The sequence below is a fragment of the Hyperolius riggenbachi genome, chromosome 11, assembly GCF_040937935.1.
Source record: "Hyperolius riggenbachi isolate aHypRig1 chromosome 11, aHypRig1.pri, whole genome shotgun sequence".
Taxonomy (NCBI): Eukaryota; Metazoa; Chordata; class Amphibia; order Anura; family Hyperoliidae; genus Hyperolius; species Hyperolius riggenbachi.
This window is the reverse complement of record NC_090656.1, coordinates 190,184,050-190,207,726: the sequence shown is the minus strand read 5'-3', so window position 1 is coordinate 190,207,726 and position 23,677 is coordinate 190,184,050. Positions and strand designations below refer to the sequence as shown.

Sequence of the window (23,677 nt, the reverse complement as noted above, 5' to 3'; positions counted from 1 at the left end):
GCGGCGCGTGCACCTGCGCTCACCCCGTGACCAGCAGTTACAGAACAGATTGGTGAATGGGAACATGTTCCCATTCACAGGGCCGGATTTGGGGAAAGGCACCCAAGGCACAGGACTAGGGCGAAATATATGTACTACCTTCCATGGGGCGGCCGCTGGTGACAGGTTAACTAATTGACTGCACCTGTGACCTGTCACTGTCAGCTGGCCGCCCGCTAGTGTCCGCAGCCGCCCGCCCCGCGCTTGCCGCTCTGCTCTGTGTGCGGTGTGAGCAGGGTAGGAGCGGCTACGGTTGCCTGGCTACACAGGGGGAGGGATCCCAGAGGAGGAGGACTAAGGAGGAGATCGGACTCCGAACAGACTCCGAGTGACTCAGGCGGAGCCATGCGAACGATGCGATGCTGGCAGCCAGGCCTGGCTACTCCGTCGTCGTAGCATTACATACAGCAGAGCTGGAGGCAAAGCTTGATTGTGTGCGCCCTCTGCACACACTGTCAGCAGCCAATTGCAGCCCTTACATCCTCCAGGAGTCCAATAGCATGGCTTGGGGGGAGTGGCTTGGCCTGCACTCCTATTTACACTGGCTGGTAGTAGGTGGGCATCACGTGACTTGGCCGCTGGGGCACCTTTCAGAGACATGGTGGCCAGGTGCTGATTACGTAGAGGCCGTGGGAAGCAGCAATGGACACAACCAGCCAGGCAACTCGCATCATGTTGCCTGGCTGCAGCTCCCAGTCCCCGGAAGGGGGGGGGGAGGGGGAAGGGGGCCATAGATCAATAATGGTTCTGTGCCAAAGAGTCAGGCAGCACCAGCAGTACAAGATCAAAAGCTCCACAGGGGTAATTATACAATAGATAAGATCTTTCACACTGACCTGTACCGCGATCAGATTAAGTCGCTTCAGTATACCGAAGATAAGATGATTGCCAGCGGCTGCTGAATGATTTATTGTCCATTCTGTCACTCCACATGTGTAACAGCTCCTTCCCTTCTCCACACTTTTCTTCCCACACACTCTCTTGTTCTCCATTTCTGTCATTTTTAGTTAACCTCTTCCCTATTTTGTTCACACTCTCTCTCCCTATTTTACTCTCCCATCTTGTGCTCTCTCTCTCTCTTCCTCTTCTCCTTCCTTCCCCCTCTTTTTCCTCTCTCTCTCTTTCTTTCTCTCTCTTCCATTTGACTGTCAGCTCACAATCTAATCCCTACCCCATACTCTAATGTCCTACCATATTATTATTATTATATATTTATATAGCACTGACATCTTCTGCAGCACATTACACGGTACATAGTCATATCACTGACTGTCCTCAGAGGAGCTCACACTCTAATCCTACCATAGTCATAGTGTAATGTCCTACCATATTATTATTATGTAGTTATATAGCACTGACATGTCCTGCAGCACATTACAGAGTACATAGTCATGTCACTGACTGTCCTCAGAGGAGCTCACACTCTAATCCTACCATAGTCATAGTCTAATGTCCTACCATATTATTATTATGTATTTATATAGCACTGACATCTTCTGCAGCACATTACAGAGTACATAGTCATATCACTGACTGTCCTCAGAGGAGCTCACAAGCTAATCCCACCACCAGGGCCGGGCCGAGGCATAGGCTGGAGAGGCTCCAGCCTCAGAGCGCAGTGTAGGAGGGGGCGCACAATTCATTCAGTTGTCATTCCTAATTGTGTATAAGCAGAAAGAAAGAAGAAAAGGGGATACATGGCAGTGACTGCAAGCCAGATAACTGGACATTAAGGTGTTGGGGGGGTTGTGGGCCCTTTGGCCCTCTTAGTCTAATAGCAATCAGTGTGTGACGGCTGGGGTGGGAGGGATGGAGGGGCGCACTTTGGTGTCTCAGCCTTGGGTGCTGGAGGACCTTGTCCCTGCTCTGCCCACCACAGTCATAGTCTAATGCCCTGCCATATTATTATTATGCATTTATATAGCCCTGATATCTCCTGCAGCACTTTACATAGTGCATAGTCATGTCACTGACTGTCCTCAGAGGAGCTCACACTCTAATCCTACCATAGTCTAATGCCCTACCATATTATTATTATGTATTTATATAGCCCTGACATCTTCTGCAGCACATTACAGAGTACATAGTCATGTCACTGACTGTCCTCAGAGGAGCTCACACTCTAATCCTACCATAGTCTAATGCCCTACCATATTATTATTATGTATTTATATAGCCCTGACATCTTCTGCAGCACATTACAGAGTACATAGTCATGTCACTGACTGTCCTCAGAGGAGCTCACAATCTAATCCTACAGTAGTCATAGTCTAATGTCCTACTATATTATTAAGTATTTATATAGAACTATTATCTTCTGCAGCACATAACAGACATGTCACTGACTGTTCTCAGTGGATCACACAGTCGGTGATATGATATTGTGTGTATGCTGGGGGGGGCGCTTTGTTGCTTGCTGGCCTAGGGCGGTAAAAAGTACAAATCCGGCCCTGCCCATTCACCAATCCAAGTGCTGGATTTATGAATAGCAGCAGATGTTATTCACTAAAGGGAAAAAAAAGGTTTAAAAAAGCCAAAGTGGCGGAATTTTAAAGAAATAAATTATGTTAGAGACTCCTCTTATTATAGATGTATGCCATGAGGGTACGTATGTTATGTTTATTTTTGCAAATAATGGCTTGTGATTATTGATCAGTACAGGGTGCCGTGAAAATGCAAAAAATAAAATACATCTTTATTTCCAAATCAAATATTGTCATCATACATTGTTCTAGGGACGATCATTTAAATGTTATAATAACCAGGACAAATAAAATGTGTGGTTTTAGTTGAATGTTTTATTTTACAACTATAATGGTTGAAAATTGAGAAATAATGAATTCTTACAACTTTTTTTCTTCTTATTCCCATCCCTATCATAGTCATATTGATGTATCATGCAGTGTATGTATCATAGTCTAGTGCAAATTTTTAATGGGAACCTGAAGTGAGGAAAATTCACAGTTTTCTTCTTACAGTTATCCCTTCCGGTTCTGACAATATTTTGTCAGAACTGAAATATACCAGTTGCTGTTAGTTATATATCAGCAGCTGTCAGTTACAACTGAATGTGCAAGGTAATGTGCATGTTTCCCTATGGCTCAAGTGGGTGATATTACAGTTTAACAGTGTGCTGACCTGGACGCGGTTATGGGGTAGTGAACATTTTCAAAATGGATTATGGAGAAATCCATTGATCACAGTGGACAATTGGGACGCAGGAGAGGAGAAAGAGATTGAGGAGTAAACTACACAGGAGGGAAGTATGACCTGTGTATGGTTATTTTGACTTATTTTCTGTTCAGGTTCTCTTTAAGGGGAAGTCAATTAACTTATCTGTATGTTTTTGGGATGTAGGAGGAAACAAGAATACCTGGATGAAACCCACACTGCCATGGAGTTTGCATGTTTTGTGTCCGATAGTGCCCTGAGGTCAGAGGCGTATCTAGAGGGTTGCAGGCATGGCTCATGCCATGGGCCCCGCAGCACCATGCCTGTTCCTGTGCTGTGACCCCATGCCTACTCCAGTGTCTTCCTCATATATCAGACTACAGATCAAATGTATTCTGTTATCTGGGGAACATGGCTACTTAACTTATGTATGTAGGGTGCACTTGGTTTAGTGTTAGAAAAGAGGACAGAGAGGGAAGAAGAAGAGATATTTCCCCCAAAAAAGCAACATCCCGCACCCAAAAACACAAGCAACCATAACATGTACTGTTCTTAGAAGGAAAGGGGCGCTGACCGGAGGAAAGGGGGCGCAATTTCAGTGTTTGCCATAGGATCTGTGTTACCCAGATACGCCCCCTGCCTGAGGTACATTTATCTTCCCTGATCCACCCAGGCAAACCTAAATATATGTGCTAACATAATACCGTACAAGTCTGGGCTAGGAATTCTACCTCAAGGGAGAGGACAGTGTCAAGTCTAGGAGTTCTGAACTGAATTATCATATACAGACACCCCCAGCTACCACTTCCTGTCACATGATCACTTAGTAACCTGCTGTAATCAGGCTGTCTCTCCTATCTGTTACCTGAATCTGAAATGCAGCGGTACAGTCATATTCATCACAAATATCTGTTGTTCAGTTTGGACTAAAGAGAATAACAGTGATATTTACTGGAAAAATTTAGCAGACTATCCCATAAGGCCATGGGCATGGCAACACCCAATCCACGGCGCCAATAGAGCATTGGAACCAGTTTGTAATAGGAGCCATCTTTGACCTCATGTTATTTGTCCCATGCAGACCCTGTTTAAAAAGTATACCCAAAGCGAACCTCGGGTACAAAAACACAAACTTACCTATGAAGAGGGAAGCCCCTGGATCCTATATAGAGCATTCCTGCGCCATCCTCCGATCCCCATTGCCAAGCGCCAACGCTTTTAGTGCATGTATACTTGTACCTGTCACACACAGAAGCCCTCCCCCCAGCAGCCGATTTTACCAAACACAGTCAAATTTCAATTCACTGAGGCTGATATCGCATGGAAATATCTCCGCGGACCGCAACGCGTACAAAGATACGCGTTGCCGCATTACCTACGCATAGATATGCAGCAACGCGTATCTTTGTACGCGTTGCGGCCTGCAGTAGCACTAATTACAGTCAGGAATGCGGAGAAAGCTACACGTGGCCAGTCCTGTCGGACCTGACGGCAAAAACAAAACTAGCTGGCAGCGGGGGACCAGAGTATTAGTGAGTGGCTGCGAGGGCACAGGACTGCTGCAGGGGGCTGGTAGAAGGGTGTCAGTTAAAAATGGCGCACAGCGCCAGGGGGATAAAAAGGGCGCCCCATAGACTTACATTATATAACGCTATTTAGCGTTATAAGGCTTAAAAAATGGCGCAGGCAGTGTGCCTTACACTTATAACGCTAAATAGCGTTATAAGTGGTAAAAAATGCAGCGGGGGTCGGGGGAGGAGAGAGAGAGAGAGGCAGCGGGACGCTGGAGGGCGTAGGCATCGGGGGAGGATGTGCAGAGCCATACGTTACCTTGTCCCGGCCGCCGATCGCTCCTTCCCTCCGCTCCTTCTCTTCCTCCATTCGTTTACTGTAGTCCTGCAGCCGGCCAATCACCATGTGGCTTCAGTCTCCGCATGGTGATTGGCCGGCTGCAGGAATACAGCAAACGAATGGAAGGAGCGGAGGGAAGGAGCGATCGCCGGCCCAGGACAAGGTAACGTATGCCTCTGCATACATCCGATACCTATGCCCTCCAGTGTCCCGCTGCCTCTCTCCTCCAGCCCCCCCGCTGCCTACACTAACAGCCCCCGCTGCCTGTACTACCGAGTACCGACCCCAGCCCCCCGCATGTTTTTTCATGGCGCACCGCTCTGCAAAACGGTAAATAGCGTTTTATTTATCGGCAGAACGGTGCGCCATTTTTCTCCCTGCGCCATTTTCGCATGTAAGCGGTAGAAGTCCCAGGTGAGTAAAATGCTGTAACAGCGAGGCATAAGAAAGCAGTGTTTATGCCATGATGAGGTCAAACGAGGATGCGCATCATGGGTGTGCAGAAACTGTGTGATGCTATTTAATAGTATACCGTAACCCCAAAGAAGCAAACAGCCAACTATGACCATTAAATAATAAATGCAGCAACAGTTACCCCAGACACCACAAAATAAACGCAATGGGCAACATGTCAGCACAAAATAAACGTATTGCGGGCAACACGTCAGCACAAAATAAACACATTGCGGGCAACATGTCGGCACAAAACTAATGCAATGGGGGCAAACATGTCAGCACAAAATAAACGCATTGCGGGCAACATTTAATTCAGCACAAAATAAACGCATTGCGGGCACATTTCACCTGGAAAAAAAAGCATTTACTCACCTGCCAGAAGTCCCCTCACACAGCCGGCCTCTGGTGTGTGTGCAGCTCCCCCGGACGATCCTCCTTCAATCTCCCGCGCTCACAGGCAGAGCAGGGCTACGGCAAGATGGCTTCTGGAGGCGGAGCCCTGTACTTGAGACAAAAAGTCTCCAGTACAGGGCTCCGCCTCCGGACGCCATCTTCCTGTAGCCCTGCTCTGCCTGTGCCTGCCGGAGGACAATGCAGGCTGCTGGAGCGGCGCTGTGGGGAATGAACTAGCGCAGCGTCTATGAGGGCCCGCTCAGGGCCGTTTTGAGGGGGCAAGAGGGGTTGCAGCACGAGGGGAGAGCATTGCACATCATCGGGGAGAGGGGAGAGGGGACAGGCCCCCCCCCCCCCTCCTCACCTCTTGCTCTCCTCTCAGCCCCTCCTGCATCTATCACTGGCAACGGCAGCAGGCAGGACACATACCTCCATCCACCGGGTTAGGTTAAGCTGTATTGTTGAATTATGTAACAATTTTTAAAGTTAATATCTTTTCGTTTTCATCTCCCGTATGTTTTAAAATGGTATTTATTGTTAACCAATTTAATTAACAAGGTTTATTGTTATTGAGATTTCGTTATTGGCGCTTTGAGTCCGCAAGGAGAAAAGCGCAATATAAATGTTATTTGTCTTGTCTTGTCTTGATATCCAGCCGGGCTCTTTTTTCAGGCACCTGGTCTTAGGGATTTGAAGCAAATTTCAATATTCTTTTAAAAAATAAATAAATAAAAACATGAAACTCTGTCTTTAGGAGATGGTCATCTCTCTCATTTCTCTTGGATGGGTAAAATCTCAGTTATTAAAATGAATGTAATGCCATGACTTTTACACCTTTTCCAAACGCTACCTGTTCATTTCTGATTAAAGCCCAAATATCATTTACATCTACAGGTATCTGGAAAGGAAAACCCCCACAATTAGGAAACAAATTATAGAGAACTAAACAGGCATGTGGTTTAGAAGTGCCGGGTATCCAAAAATATTATTTTGCAGCAGTCCTAACTTCCTGTATGGAATGGTGAGCAATGCACCCCAAGACGAAAACACAGAAGCAACGGTGGCTTACCTCAAAACAGACAAATATATCATTTTTAATAAGCACAGGCAACACGTTTCGTGGATCTCTTCCCACTTCCTCAGGCTAAAGACCTTATTTGGCCTGAGGAAGTGGGCAGTCACCCACGAAACATGTTGCTCGTGCTTATTAAAAATTCATTTACAGTATATATGAATTTGTGATTATTAAGGTAAGCCACCTCCCCCTTTTTCTTTTTGTTTTAACTCAGTTTTATACCCTCCTGGGCACCTCTTACCCCTTTGATCTAACTACACTGGATAACTGACACAAACATTCTTGCACTAAGCAGAGGGTACAGTGGAGAAGAATTTTTCCACCTATCCACTTATTAATCTGGCCTGGTCGTTTCAGTCTCCACAACTATGCTGGACAAGCGCCGTGCTGATCCATGGCATGTTGAGAATTCTCGCCAAGGTGCTGGAGGTAGTCTTGAACAGCTGGTGCTTTTCAATTGGGTTTGTAGACATAAGAGCGGATAATTATGATTCTGAATTTCATGCATTTTACCACTTGATACTTTGTGTCGCTTACCAAACCTATGCAGCAAGTACAGGTGCAGACTATGAGCAGAAGGCAGGCTATGAAGATGTACTCAAAGATCAGAACTCCGAAGGCAAATTTATACATTTGTGAATTGCAGTCTCTAGGGTTAGTCTGGTAGATGCTGAACACCCAAACGCTTCCTGCGAAGAAAAATAAAGTATTATAATGTAAGGTTTGCTTTTTCATCATCCTTTTAGCTGTTAAAAAGTTGGCTCTGCCATAAAGTAAAAGGCTGCATCTCTTTTGACAAAAAGATTGTATTTTTAAAATACATTTTCAGGGAAAAATTTCTGGATTAGGGTTGGTTCACACTACGATGGACCAGCTAGAGAGTAGCGCACCTGATGAGCTGTGGTCTGCTGTATGTGCTCACACTAACTGTACAGTGGAAGCATGCCATAAACAAGACAAGGCATAAAACATTTATATTGAGGCTTTACTCCTGGCAGACTCAAAGCATCAGAGCTGCAGCCACTAGGGCAGTAGCAGTGTTAGGGATTCTTGCCCAAGGTCTCCTTAATAAATGAGCACTGGCTTACTGAACAGGAAGTGCGGAGATTTGTACCAGTACACTATCCAGCCACATAACCATGGATATAACACCACATCTGCTCATTGTTGTGCAGGTTGGGAATGTCTATCGAAGAATCTCAATATACACATATTTAGGGCAGAAAAACTATAAACAGGCCCATAGGAAAACAGAAGTTCATTGTATATTCATTGTATATGTCCATTTATCCACTGCTGCCCTGTTGTGTTATGATATATTCTCTTGCAACGAAGTTTGTAAGAAATTGCTTTGAGAAATGGCTGATTAATTCACTGCACACAGTCTCATTACATAATAGCAAGATGGAGTCAGCCATGCGGTCTGTCCTGATGAAAGCAAGTAGTATAACTTCCAATTTTCTATTATTATGGAGTTCCAGTAACTGTGGTTGACTAAATTAGAGAAAGCTATTACAGTCCATTAAAGAACACCTGAAGTGGGAGTGATATGGAGGCTGCCATATTAATTTCTATTTAAAGAGACTCTGAAGTCTCCTGAAAACTATCTTTTTATTTAAAAAATGTGCTTCACATATTTGCCGTAACTAAACCGCTGCATTCCAGCCACTGAAATTATCTAAATCCCCCCAAACTCGCCCTCCCTCTCCCCTGCAAAATCTATGACTTTCTTGGTCGTATATTTTGCTGCTGTTGGAGGCAGAGCTATGAGCCGCAGCTCTGCCTCCATTCACGTCTGTCAGCGATGAATCTCTGCCTCTCCCCACCCCTCAGTAAAGGAAGGCTGAGAGGGACGGGGGAGAGGCAGTGATCCGGGATGACAGACGCGCTGAGAGGCAGAGCTGCGGCTCATAGCTCTGCCTCTCACAGAAGCGCTACCCGGATTGCCCCCCGGCGAGTTGGGGGGGGGGGGGGATTTAGTTAGTGTACAGTGGCGGGGTAGTGGCGGTCTAGTTAGTGCAAAGATGTTAAGCACATTTTTTAAATAATAAGATCGTTTTCAGGAGACTTCAGAGTCTCTTTAAACAATACCAGTTGCCTACTGATGTTCCTGGCATAGCTACCAACTGTCACTTTTTCGGGAATGACAGTTCCTTTTTGGGAACCAAATCCCTGTGTCCCACTTTCTTCCTCATGTGTCCCTCATTCATGACGGATATGTAGATTTATGTAAATATATTTATTTTTCTGTTGAAAATGTGTCCAATAGATCACTATCGCGAAAAAAATGTAACAATTTTAAAATACATGAAAACACAAACAAGTAAGAAGAACGTTTCTTCCAGAGTAAAATGAGCCATTCATTTTTTCCAATGTTGCTGTCACTTTCAGTAGGTAGTAGAAATCTGACATTACCAACAGGTTTTGGGCCAGTCCATCACTTCATGTGGGATTCTCAGCATGACCTTTATTTTTTATAAAAACACCCCTTGAAAAGAATTTATAAAAAGATGCTGGTCAGCCTCTGTGCTCGCAGCACACTTTTTTAGCAGTTGGACGGAGCAGCGGCCATTAAAAAAAAAACGAAAACGCTCTATGTGTGATCAAGCGCTACGCTTGATCCCACCTAGAGCGTTTTTTTTTTTTAAGCGCCGGCGATTTTGAAAAGTGCTTGTGCAATGATTCTCTATGAGATTGTTCACATATGAGCGGTTCGATTGCCATCCTCTCTCCAAAGCCTGTACCAATTTGGGGGGGGTGGGGGGGGGAATTTGGCTATAATGGAGGGTATAAGGAAATCGCAAAGTGCTTGAAAAAGCGCTTTGTATAGCGATTTCCCTAGCGCTTTCATGAATAAATACATTGTATTTATTCATTTCCGAGTGAAAGAGTTCACTTCCTGACTGACATCAGGAAGTGGGGGGAAAAAAAAAAAAGTCCACGGGGTGGGGGATAGGGGGCACAATTTTTACACTCTCACCCTGGGTGAAATTTAGCCTAGAAACTGCCCTGGGCGTAACTGCAGGGGAGCAGCCTCTGCAACCGCAGGGGGGCCCAGAGCTGTGGGGGGCTCCCCAACTACTAACCATGCCCTTCCTCCAATAAAGGGGTTTATCCATCAGATCAGGTGTTTTTGTGGCTAAACTTGTCTAATGGGTGCAAAGATTATGATAGCCACACTTGGTTTATGGGCCTTGTAAGATGGACCCCCAGGCTGTGAGGGTCACCAAGGGGTAGGCAAAGGAAAAGGTAGGAACATTGGGGGACCTCATCAAAGTTTTGCTGGGGGCCTCCTATGATTTGGAGTTATGCCCCTGCTGTGTATGCTTATTGAAGCACTGCAAGCCCATGGGAACGGACAGGGTCCAGCTTTTTTTGGGGGTGGGGGCACAAAATGTCCCAGCACAATGGACTCACTAGGTTTAGTATTTTTACTTTCTCCCTGGTGCTTGTCATTTAAACCTAGCTGCGTCTTATGGTCAGGCGTGTCTTATGGTCTGAAAAATATGGTATGTGTGCCGCACTCACTACTTTTTGCCACACAGCACTTAGCTTGCCACCCCCTCTAAAAAAAATGTGAAGGGGGAGGAGTCTGTAAATAGATAGCACTGGATGTCAAATACTGTATGTATGCCACTGACTGAGCAAAATCATTAGTTCTAAACGAGGTGAAGGACATGCCCAGACACTTCTATGTACAGGTAAACAGCCCAAGCCAATACACAGTCTAATTAGCATACATTGGCCAGATGTTGGTTTTTTATGAAAGTGAAACAGCTTTGTATGTTGAAGATAAAGAATGTGAAAAGTCTCTCCCCCATTTAGGGTGGTTGTTCTGGTTTAACACTGTTGGCTTTGTCCACTTTTTACTTGTCTGATCTAATTGTACGGTTCTCCGTGCAGGTCATGTGACATTGGGAGCCTACATAGGGCACTACTTATTGGGAGCAGGGAAGAGGGAGAGAGAGAGGGTGAGGATGAGAGAGAGCGCGCGTGTGAGAACGAGTGAGCATGAGAGAGAAGGGAGAGTGATATGAGAATCCTAAAGGCTCGTACAGACATGCAACTATTTCGTCTAACTATCTTTCAAACTTGGTCTGTTGGATGAAAGCTGGTAATGTGTACACATAGCAAATGACTAGACAAATGACTGATAACAGGAAATGTGCCCAATCCAAACAGCGGATCACCTCACATGACTGTTGGGCTGGTACTGTGTAGTTGGTCACATGTGTACAATTTGTGTTAACTTGTACTTGTTTTTAATTCGGCCATATTGTGCAGTCTGTGGTAACGCTTGCGTGTTGGTCGTTCAGTGGTTTGGCCATGTGGAAATACAGGTCGTGTCGATGGGTTGTCATGCGGTTGGTCATGTCGTTAGGTTGGTCGTGCGCTTTGTTGGGCTTGTGTATAAGCTTTAGACTGAAAGACCCCTCCCTAAACGATTTTAACTTTTTTCTGAAGATGGGCATTAAAACAGGTTATTCAACTATCGGCTTAAAAGTGGGAGACTTAAAAGGAGTTTTTTTTTGGGGGGGGGGGGGTTTGACTGGCTTAAATAAGAACGGGGAGGCTTTTCCCTCTCTCTTCCTTCCCCCTGTGCCATCCTAATCGCCATAGGGAGGCGATCGGCACTTATCCCCGCCTCTCATAGGCATCGGGACTTCATTCCCTACCCAATCAGGGGGACAGCCGAGTATCAGCTGTACAGTGCTGCAGGAGATCACAGCGCTGTACAAAGGTAAACAAATGACTTCCCCTGTCGGCCGAAAATGCCCGGCTAGCAGGCTGATCACGGAGTTTCGCTCCATGAAACGTCAGGGAAAGATCGCGCATGCGTTCCCTGCCAAATTGCAGCTCCATAACTTGACACCAATCGGCATTAGGTGGTCCTGGGGCTGCCACCGCGGTCACACCCATTGGTGTGATGCGGTCATTGGGTAGTTAATGCATACAAAACTACAATTCTAACAGGGCTCCATGGAAACTCTCAGAACTGTTCTGCTATGAACTAAAACTCCATGACCTCGTGTGATGTTTTTATTGTTTACAACCCAGATCATTTGTGGGTTAAGATGGTATCCACACACTTCTGTAAAGCGAAACGTCCAACTTTTATTGAGGCATAGGAACAATGAGTAAGGACATCTGGTCTGAAACATGTTAGCCATTTTTATCTGCCTTGCTGTTGCCTCAAAAAAAGTTGGACATTTTGCTTTCCAAAAATGTGTTTATTCCATCTGAACCTACTTTCCGGTTTCCTTGTTTCTGCACCAACAGATTGGGGGAGAGAATTGCAGCTCCATGAAGCTGGACCCTTCATTAAGCATAAATCAAAATTCCATCATTTGGTAAGTGCTGCGTTTGTGCTCACTTGTGCTGCAGAAATTAAGATGTGTGCTGCTTTCATTGTGAAGATAATAGCAATTATTTTTTCCAGACAACAACATCACCCCGCCCCCATACCACAGCCTACAGACATGAAACCCATATGGTTGGAGTATAGTGCTGCGTTTGTGCTCATTTGTGCTGCAAAAATCATCATTCTGTCTTTTATAGTTTTTGAGATATTCAAGTTTTTATAAAAAGGTCAAAAGTTCAGTCAGCCCCCCTACAACATCACAAAGGGTGAGTAAACTTTTGACCTTTATAAAAACCTGAATATCTCAAAAACTATTAAAAGATAAAATTATGATTTTTGCAGTACGAATGAACACAAATTAATGCCCATAGGCTGTTGTATGGGGGCAGGATGATATTTTCTTGGGAAAAAAATCCCATTTGCCAAACGAAAGTGTCATGATCGCTTCTGCAGCATGTACTGCTGGCTGCAGAGGTACTGCAGCCAAGCAGCTCTGATTCCTTTACATGCCTTTGCTAGCATAGTTCTACATGCATTGCTTGTTATAGTCTGTCAGCTAGGGAATGGTAGTCAAGCCAGCCTGCTTGTGACTGATTACCATTCACCTTTGTGGAGATTTGCATCTCTGCTCTCATTGGATGACTTCAGTATAAAAGGTTTGCTTCCTGCAAGCATGCTCCGCCCACCCATTATAGTTTTCAGCTTTAGCTCGGTCTAAGCTGTGACTGGGTCTTTTGATACTGTGAAACATATTCCTTGTCTTGTTACGTTCTAGTTCAGTTATCCTGTGGAGCTATGTTATACATTTCCCACTGGGACATATATACATACTCCTTCTAGTATAGAGATTTTGTATTAGCTAGCCTTGTTCGATGTATTGTTCCCGATTCTGGTCATTATTCCTTGCTTATGTTATATATCAGTTCCTTGCCAATATATACATACTGTATTCTAGTCAGCGTTCGTTGCTGATATATACGTACTCGAACTGTTGATATTCTGTGTTCAGCTAGTCAGTAGAGATGTCGCGAACGGTTCGCCTGCGAACGGTTCCAGGCGAACTTTGGGGGTTCGCGTTCGCCTGCATCAGGCGAACTTTTGCGGAAGTTCGATTCGCCCCATAATGCTCTATTGAGCAAAACTTTGAGCCTCCATATCACTGTCAGCAGACACGTTATTGCCAAACACACTGGTCTCAATGCTGTAAGCCCACCCACCCTCCCTCCTCCAAGCAAGGTCCTTATACCAATTGACTCAGTTGTCTGCCTACACTAATTAGTTATGGGACAGCTGCTACACACTCTGCTAGGGAGATTTTAATTAGCCTCTTGTGGGTCTCCTTCTCCCTTCTACCCTTCTACCTATTCCCTCCTCCCTCCTACTGGAGGGAGGAGGGTCTCATCTGCCAGGGAATTATACTATTTCAAAAACCAGTTTACATCATACCATAGCTGGGAATCGAACCCAGATCTCACTGTGTGGTGGGCAAGCACACTAACCACTGTACCACAACAGTAGTAACTGAAGCTGGCCTAAAATTTACCATGTATGCTCAATGCAATAGAAACATTAGGTTGCTTAAAGGGAACCTTAACTGAGAGTGATATGGATGTTTCCTGTAAACAATACCAGTTGCCTGGCAGTCCAGCTGATCTTTGTGACTGCAATAGTGGCTGAATCACACCCTGAAACAAGCATGCAGCTAATCCAGTCTGACTTCAGTCAGAGCACCTGATCTGCATGCTTGTTCAGGGGCTGTGGCTAAAAGTATTAGAGACACAGGATCAGCAGGCAATTCAAGCAACTGGTATTTTAAAAGGAAAAATCCATATCCTTCTCCGTTTAGGTTCCCTTTAAGGATTTGTAGCATAGAAGCTAACTCACATTGGCTGGGATTTGAACCTGGGTCTCACTGTGTGGTGGGCAAGCACACTAACCACTGTACCACAACAGTAGTAACTGAAGCTGGCCTAAAATTTACCATTTATGCTCAATACAAGAGAAAAAGTAGACAAGACAAATAACATTTATATCATACTTTTCTCCTGACGGACTCAAAGCACCAGAGCAGCAGCCACTAGGGCATGCTCTATAGGTGGGAGGTGGGAGGAGGGAGGTGGGAGGAGGAGACCCACAAGAGGCTAATTAAAATCTCCCTAGCAGAGTGTGTAGCAGCTGTCCCATAACTAATTAGTGTAGGCAGACAACTGAGTCAAATGGTATAAGGACCTTGCTTGGAGGTGGGAGGGCGGGTTCTCCAGCAGTGATGTGTATTTCACTCAATCAGGTGTTCTTCCAGGTATTAGAGCTTTTGAAACATGTTTTCTATCATTTTTTCAGCCAGTAGAAGTTTTTAGAATTTTCAAAGTTAGCCTCCCCATTGAAGTCTATTGCAGTTCGCGAACTTTTTCGCGAACCGAACCTTTCGCGGACGTTCGCGAACCTAAAATCGGAGGTTCGCGACATCTCTACTAGTCAGTTTTTAGCACGTTTTGGTAGATTGCGCTTTGTGTGATCACCCGTGCTTAGCTAGCCTAGTCCTGTCCTTGCGAGGTAGCCATTGCTGCGGTTGCTATTGGTTACCTCACTCTTGTCTTTTTGAATGCTTGCTGTCACTAAGATAGTGATTATATTAGCAAGCATTTATTCTGTCAGCCTCTGCCCTCCTAGTCCTGTCCTTGCAAGGGAGCCATTGCTGCGGTTGCTATTGGCTACCTCACTCCAGTCTGTCCTGTATCTGTCTTTATGTTTGTTATTGCAGGAGCAGCGCAACATCGCACTGCGCTGCCATTGCGTCTTATCAGAAGCCCAGAGCTGCAGTTGCTCTGGGCAGCCTGTGTAGCCTCTTCCATTATCCTGCTCTTAGCTTTATTGTGCTGGGTGGTCAGACAGTATGCCCCCCCCCCCCCCCCCTAGCATTACAGAAAGCAGCACATATATTACTTTTTGCAGCACAAATGGGCACAAATGTAGCACTAAAACATGATGGAATTTTAGGTTGTGCTGATTGTAGGGGGGCCAGCTTCATGGAGCCGAGAGATACGGCAGTTCTTTCTACTCACCATTTCATTTGGGGGCTATAACATGCAAGGGAATTAGTACAATGTATCCAGAATTACCTGCAATGAACCAGCAGAATGAAAAGAGGCCCACGATTGCCTCTATGGCGTATGTCAACTTCTGAGAAACCAACTGGAGTGGCATGAGGACAAATCCAAACAAGTGTACTGAGCCAGCCACTATTAGGTAGATGGGTATCATGGGTTGAATCTTGCACTGATCGATGTACAAGGCTCCTGTTAATAGAACAAAGTAAATGCATTTCTCATGCTGCACTATTTCATTAAATAGGAACTTTACTGAATATAACTTTATAAATGAGTATTGTAAAATATAAGCAATTTTATTCATTAGTCACTGTGTGCACATCATAAAATCTCTTCACCCTGATGTACATTCTTAAAATTATCAAAGGTGGCGAAATTTTTATTCCTGGTAAGGTGCGTCACTGTGGAATGTATGTATGTTTTGTGTTCTAAAGTAAGCAGAAACAGCACCTGATCTCCCAGAGTACACTGGGAGAAGATAGAATCATAGCCTAGGACAAGGGCGTTCCTACCATAGAGCGCAGGGGGCGTGGCACACCGGGTGACTGACAGCGAGGGGGTGTCACCACGACCCCCACAGTGGCAGAGCAGGAATTGTAGCAGCTCTAGAAGAAGGGGCAGTGCCTCCCTTCCCCTCCATATAGTAAAGGCAACTGCAGGCTCGGTGGGCAGATAATTACTCACCTCACTTCTGTGCTGGAGCGGAGCGTCAGTCGTCACAACTCTCTGCCTTCAATGCCGCCCACTGTGCTTCCTGATTAGCGGAAGCACAGTGGGTGGCATTGAAGGCGGAGAGTTGTGACGACATGACGCTGTGCTTGGAACGCAGACGTGAGGTGAGTAATTATTCGCCTGCTGAGCCTGCAGTTGCCGTTACTATATGAAGGGTGAGGGAGGCAGAAGGAGGGAGGTTCTAGCCCCCCTCCTCGCCTCTGTCCCCGCTGCTCCTCCTAGTGCTGCTTCCCCCTCCTGGTGCAGCTATACTAGCTATACTATGGGCAACTATACTACCTACACTGGGGGCAACTGTACTAGTTATACTGGATGCAACTATACTAGATATACTGTGGGCATTTATACTAGCTATACTGTGGGCATTCATACTAGCTATACTGGGGGCAACTATACTACCTTTACTGGGGGCAACTATATTACCTGTACTCCTAAAAACATGCTGCAATTGACTGGTTAATCTCTCAGGCATGCACCACCTCTATTAGGCTGAAAATGCATGCCCTGCGTCCAAAACAAATGCTACATTTATTATACTATGGAGGAACTTTGGCTTCCACTATAGTTTGCATGCAAAGTAAAATCTACTGGACACTTGCACCACGGTGAGGTAGACCTCCGGGCAAGTGGCCTAACCTAAATGAAAAACAACATATGTATAACCTTGGGAACAGCTAAGCAAAAATGTGTAATTTACATTTTAATGGACAGCGAGGAGAGGGCCAGCGCATACCACAAAGGCTGCATCTGAAATGACCAACAGCTGACATGTGCAGCACCTCTAATAAGCTATCTGCACACTTCGCATATGCATAACTACTATTACTTACCATGCAAACGGGAAACTCAGGAATACGGGCTGGGAACGGCTAACCTGGTAGTTACATACTAGCAAAATTATGTAAAAGCAGGGGGGGGTTGCGCATCCTTAAAAACATGCTGCAATTGACTGGTTAATCGCTCAGGCATGCACTACTTCTATTAGGCTGAAAATGCATGGTAATAGTAGTTATGCATAGGTTTTGCATCTGAATTGAATACAAAGTGTGCAGATAGCTTATTAGAGGTGCTGCACATGTGAGCTGTTGGTAATTTCAGATGCCGCCTGTGTGGTATGCGCTGGCCCTCTCCTCTCTGTATATTACCTGTACTGGTGGCACCTATATCTGGCATTACCTGACGTGGTGCATTTAGTATGCCGTATTCTCTCCCTTTTTTTTGGAGGGGGGGTCAAAATTCCCAGCACCGGGTGTCAAATGTCCTAGGTACGCCACTGGCCTAGGATAAACATCACTGGGTGGACAAGGTAACTCACCAATATATACCATAAATATGGAAAGTGTTTCTGATGCTGCAAGGATCATCAATGTAAAACTGGGTAGCGTACGTAATAAAGGGGCACCTAGAAATTTGGGCGTCCAGGAAAGCCGAAAGTAAAATATCTGTAAATTTACCAGTATTCTACTATTATAAGTGTAAAGAAAGATCATAAAATAGTGGTATTAAATACTGATCTGTTACTATAGCTAAACCTAACCCTACTCTCACACAGTACCCTACACCCGACGCCTAACCCCAACTGTTCCCCCCCACTCACAGACACCCTTCCTGATGCCTAACCATCCCCCACACAAACACCCTACGTGACACCTAACCTTAAACCCCTCCCCAATCACCATCAACCATAAGCACCCATTGAAATAGCAGCACTGAGGTGTAATTTGGGCGCCCGTGGCACCAACAAACATCAGGTGCTGGACCCCCCAAAACCACTATTTCAGCAGGCACCTACGGTGGTACCCAAATTTCCTGCTGTGAGTATCCCGAATAAATTACACATATCCTGAATATATTCTCGTTACAGTATCGCCTTAACATTGGAAAAATGCCTATATAGTCACACATTTTCATTGAACATATATTGTTTATACCCAGGACAATCATAGCAATGCTGAGTGCTGTCCATAATAGAACACTGCAACACTGTGAAGCTGAAACGACAAAAACACATTAAATATCGTTAAAATTAATGTAAGGTTAAGAAATGGAATACATACACACACATCACAGATATCAGACAGCGAGAATACAATTATACAATTTGCATGCAAGCTGGAAATATCAGGCTACTTTCACACTTTATACATTGGGCTGTTGCCTACTGCTGCAATGCAACCTTACAGTTCATTGCCGGATTTCAGGTAAGGCCAAAAGGCCATGGCCTAGGGCACAAGGGAGCAAGGGGCGGGCTTGCACACTCATGCAGTTAAGCTGCCAAACATGTGACCGCTGCAGTCGGGCAAGTGTCTGCGACTCAGGGTATGAAGGGGCAGCAAACACGGGCAGCATCATCACTGTCGGCTGCTCTTCAAAATCCAGCTCCACCCTATCAGAGCGGAAAGCATTGATTTAACCCATAAATGGAATAAAAATTATTACCATTCCAATCATTTCAGATGTAATCCATTCACAAAACAGAATAATAAAAATTGACAAATTGGTCATTTGTAGCCCATTTCCACCCTCAATACTGTCCAATCCAATCAATTTGAAGGTTGATCGCTCAGCAAAATTGCATCGTTAATAAGCATCTTTACATACATTTATTGCTGGCATCAATAAAATAGTGTGTGTGGTACGGGGTTTGCAGTTTGTCAGGGGGCGGCTGGTGATAGCAGCCTTGGGTGGTAAAAATTGCAAATAGGGCCCTGCTACAGTCCATAGACTTGACTTTATGCTTGCATCCCATGTACTGCCCAGTAACTGACTGCATGCTGTGAATTACTCCATTGGAAACTGGCACACCACAACATAAGCGCGGCAGTGTGAAAGTGACACTGAAAAAGAATTGGATTGCGTTACAATATTGTCCGTTCCACCAGGAACCAACATCCATAGTGTGAAAATTCTGAAACGGTCAGGGATCAGAGAGGAGGGTAAACTGAAGACATGGCCTCCTGGCCCCTGCCATATATACAGAAATCTATAGGGTTACATAGGCAGAGGCGGTTCTAGACTTTTTGCTGCCTAAAGCAAACTTGGAACGATGACCACCCCCCATATAGAAATGATCGCACAGCACCCAACAATTTGCACTGCACATTATAGCTGCGGTGAGCCTCCCAAAAAACACCCTCAGTATAGGCATGTAGCCAGGTATAGGTGCCCCCAGTGTTGGTAGCTAGGTACAGTTGCCCCCAGTATAAGTTAGCCAGGCACTCTCTTCACTTTCTGTTTCAGCCTGGTGCTGCCCCCAGACTTCTACCATCCGAGGAAGTCATCTCACTTGGCATCATGAGCGGACTGGGCCTGTACATAGGTCATGAAAAACCAAATAGCAAAGCATGGACACAGTTGCTGCTCCAAATGTCTGTAATGGGTGACATCTGGAATCTCAAAGAGAAATTTAGAACCCTCGCCACAATGCAACCCATAAAAGCTAAATGATGACTTTACTTGAAGATAGTGGTGTCTGGGTGTCTTTCAAAGTTAAAGGGATACCAGATGTGAATTAAGCTAGAGAAACCGGGGGAGCAGGCTTGTCTTGATGCCTACCGTCCCCCCCCCCCCCCCCCCAGTTCTCCTCTCTGCCCTCGCAGTCTACCTAAATGCTGCCCCAGCAGCCTCTTCCGAGTTGATGGAGTCTGGCACTACTGCGTAGGCACCGGCCGGCCTGCGCACATGTCAGAGGTGCAAGAAGGGGATGGGAAACAGTGTGTTAATGATTACTACTATTCAAAGCATCTAAGAGCTAATACTGTGGATGAGAGTGGGCCCCCTCTAGCCCAAGGGCCCCGATGCGGTTGCTACCTCTGTACCCTCTATTGCTACGCCACTGTTTGTCCCTCTTTTAGGACTCATGTACAGATCTATGTAAATATATGTATTTGCTACTAAAAAGTGTGTTTAATTGGCTATAAACTTTATTCCCATACTTTAAATTGATATATTTATAATTTTCAAATGTTAATATGAAAGAAAATGAACCAGGATAGAAATGACCAGTGCGGTTTGAATTATAAAAAACAATTTTTCTCGTGAAGACTTTCTGGTATGCATGATTAGGGGTGTGGTGAGGGCATGATTAGGGGCGTGGAAGTGGCATGGCTTAAGTGTCCCTCTTTCTTATATCAAAAAGTTTGGCGGTATGGAACACTATAGTTCAGCTAAAGTACATTGCACAGGACTACAAACATCTGCAATTGTGAATTAAAAAAAAAAAAAAAATCTCCCAGACTGGAGTTCCCATGTGCTGATAATGAAAACAGTGTTTCATTCACAGCAGCTCAGCTGGTCTGCAATCACGGACTTCCAGGTCACGAGTATAGAGCTGTATTACCAGCTAAAAAGCTGAGTACATTCAAAGCACCTCTGCTTTTTGATGATTGCAGTTTCCTATATCTCAAATTTTCTAATCGGCGCAACAGATAAAAGGTCCATAACAATAAATACATGTTAAAGGACCGCTATATCAAAAATCTGTAATATTTAAAACACGCACACGCAATGTACATTTCTCCCAGAGTAAAAGGCAATTTGTTGCTTACAGTAAGCATAAAAAAAATCTGGCAGAATGGATAGGTTTTGGACTAGATTATCTCCTTCTGGGGGATTCTTAGCATTTACTTTGTTTTTTTACAAAAGCACTCACTGTAAAGGATCCATACAAAGATACCAGCCAGCCTACTTGGTGCACCCTGTTTTGGCACTTGGACTGAGCAACTGCTTCAGTAAGTGCTTTTGAAAATAAAGAAAACCTTGAGAATCCCTGCATACTTTTCCGGAAGTTTGGTTCGCCCCCAAGGCTCTACATCACAGTCAGCAGGCACATTGTAGCCAATCAGGCTACACTCCCTCCTGGAGCCACTCCCCCCCCCCCTTATAAAGGGCAGATCTCATAAGGCTTTGGACTCACTCGTGTGCCTGCATTAATTAGAGAAGGGAAAGCTGCTGCAGACTCTCATAGGGAAAGCTTAGTTAGGCTCTTGAGGCTTCTTAGCTTGCTCCTTGCTGATTCTTATTGCTAAAAAAAAAGCACCCCACAACAGCTCTTTTGAGAGCTAATCTTGTTCTTGTGAATTTTTTTTTTTTTTTGTGTGTGTGTCCCACTGACACTTGTGTTGCATAGACAGCCTTGGTAATTCCTACTGTGTGTGCCGCTGGCAGGCCCAGCACATTCAGTGACTACCTGTGTGTGTGTGTGTGTGTGTGTGTGTGTGTGTGTGTGTGTGACAGGTGCACATTACCCATCACTGCATATACCTACCTGTTCACTGTGCACCCACCCACCCACGTGAGCGCACGCAGTGTCACTGTGCCTGTCCGGTACCTGTGTGTGTGTGTGTGTGTGTGTGTGTGTGTGTGTGTGTGTGTGTGTGTGTGTGTGTGTGTGTGTGTGTGTGTGTGTGTGTGTGTGTGACAGGTGCACATTGTAATACCTATCACTGCATATACCCACCTGTCGTTCACAGTGCACCCACCTACCTATGTGAGCGCACGCAGTGTCACTGTGCCTGTCCGGGATGTGTGTGTGTGTGTGTGTGTGTGTGTGTGACAGGTGCACATTGTAATACCCATCACTGCATATACCTACCTGTTCACAGTGCACCCACCTACCTACATGAGCGCACACAGCATCACCACTAAATACGAATACCACTAAATCTGCTAAAATCTGCATAAAATAAGAGTCAGAGACATTATGTGCACTTGTCTACAAATTTCATTTATACACTGCTGTGTTTATTATGCAGTCTACATCCTGACCTTGCATTGCAAATATTCCAATATAATTATAAATGTTTCTGTTATAATAAATAACACAGTCAGCCTGGCTCTATTTAGTACATTGTAGAGGAGAGGGAAGCTTGTTCTCTCCACTCCCACATTCCTGCTCTTCACTGATTGGCTGAGTTCAGTTCAGTGTGACAGTGTTCTGCCCGTACTGCTATCAGAACCAATGGGGAGGCCATCACCACTGTCAGCCTGTGATACGCAGGGGTGTATAAACGGTCACCGGAAGTGATGGGCTAGCCTATGTGCCAGCAACAACCCAGAGACATGGGCTGCACTGACAGTGCAGCAGGGATTTGAATGGTCATAGTGACTAATCTCTTTGGGACCCTGGAGGATGCGTTAGGAATGGGGCTTTGCATTGAAAACAAAGGGAACGCCCACATATGCCTTACGGCAAATAGATACAGTAGACAGACTGCACGGTTAGCTTGATCTGTGGCTGAAAGGTTGCACTTTTGTGACTAATTTATATGTTTTGTTCACTTCTATGTTAGAACCTTAGCACTACTGTACTCTGCTGTGTACCTGACAAAGCCCTCATCTTTTAAAAGGAAAAGGGCAAAACGTGTAGGGTTTTGTGAGGTGGTAATGTGTGTTTTATGAATGTAAGGAGACAAGGGACCTTGTAGATTTTAGGAAAGCTAGTACCTCTGTGAAAGGGTCAGATAAAAGTCAGGTATAATGTGTTCCAGGAGGATTCCCATTGCCTTCTGTTGCAATCCATCAGAAAGCCCTATGCTTTCTGGTCTCCGTATAGTGGGGATGGGACGGCTGGGCGGGCGTTGCTGAATTTCTACAGGACAGGTAAGTGACACTGTATGTTCCCATAGGCTTGCATTGAGTCCGATTTATATTTGCAGTTGGCGTTTTCTAGTGCGGCTGCAGAAAAGTTCAGCAGGTCGGCATTTTGCATTTGCAGTCCGGCAATCTAATACTCAACATGTTTTGATATACCCAAGTCAAGTATGCAGGAAGTTGTCCACTCCAGCGAGGTCCAGCTCAGGAGATTCTTAGTGTACCAGAGTCTAGGTCTTCCTGGTGGAAGCAGGAGACTTGGGCGCATGAGACAAGTGGACAAAAAGGGCGCCCCATTCACTCCCATTATAAATATCGTTTAATGGGTGCCGAACAGGGAAAAAAAGGCGCCGGAGATTATTAACGTTTTACAAACGGCGCCCGGAGATTTTTAAGGTTTTAGAACTGTGCTAGTGATGATTTAACTTTACAAAATGAGCCCGTGACGAATAACGTTTATAAAGATACTAATACTAAATCACTATTTCTAAAACATTTCTAAAAAACATTATTATCCACCCAAAAAAATTATTTACATTTTTTATTTATTAATGTTTATTAATATCGTTAGGGGGTCTTAGGTTTAGGCACCAACAGGGGGGTCTTAGGTTTAGGCACCAACAGGGGGGTCTTAGGTTTAGGCACCAACAGGGGGTCTAGGGGTTAGGGATAGGTACAGGGAGGGTTTTTAACAAACGTAAATATAAGTTTCAGTTTAGAAACAGGGAAGATTAACGTTTTAAGAATTGCCGATCTCATACACATTATTTAATGATTTATAAATTCTTAAAACACTATTTGTAAATGAAATTCTACACAATATTTCTATAAACGATAATACTGCTTATCGTTTACACCATGCGCCCTTTTTTCCCGACGCCCTTTTTTGATGTACGCCTT

The 23,677-nt window shown here is 45.0% G+C and overlaps 1 protein-coding gene across 3 annotated transcripts in view; it reads right to left on the bottom strand.

Annotated features, from left to right (window-relative positions):
- The window catches only part of LOC137537723 (transmembrane protein 272-like), a 132,622-nt gene that overhangs the window by 15,267 nt on the left and 93,678 nt on the right, over positions 1 to 23,677 (bottom strand). For all 3 annotated transcript variants that reach the window (XM_068259662.1, XM_068259660.1, XM_068259661.1), the window contains exons 3-5: positions 18,118 to 18,177; positions 15,467 to 15,643; positions 7,523 to 7,674 (exon numbers count right to left, since the gene is read on the bottom strand). In XM_068259662.1, coding sequence (XP_068115763.1) covers positions 7,523 to 7,674; positions 15,467 to 15,643; positions 18,118 to 18,177 — 389 coding nt within the window. The remainder of the gene's footprint in view (positions 1 to 7,522; positions 7,675 to 15,466; positions 15,644 to 18,117; positions 18,178 to 23,677) is intronic.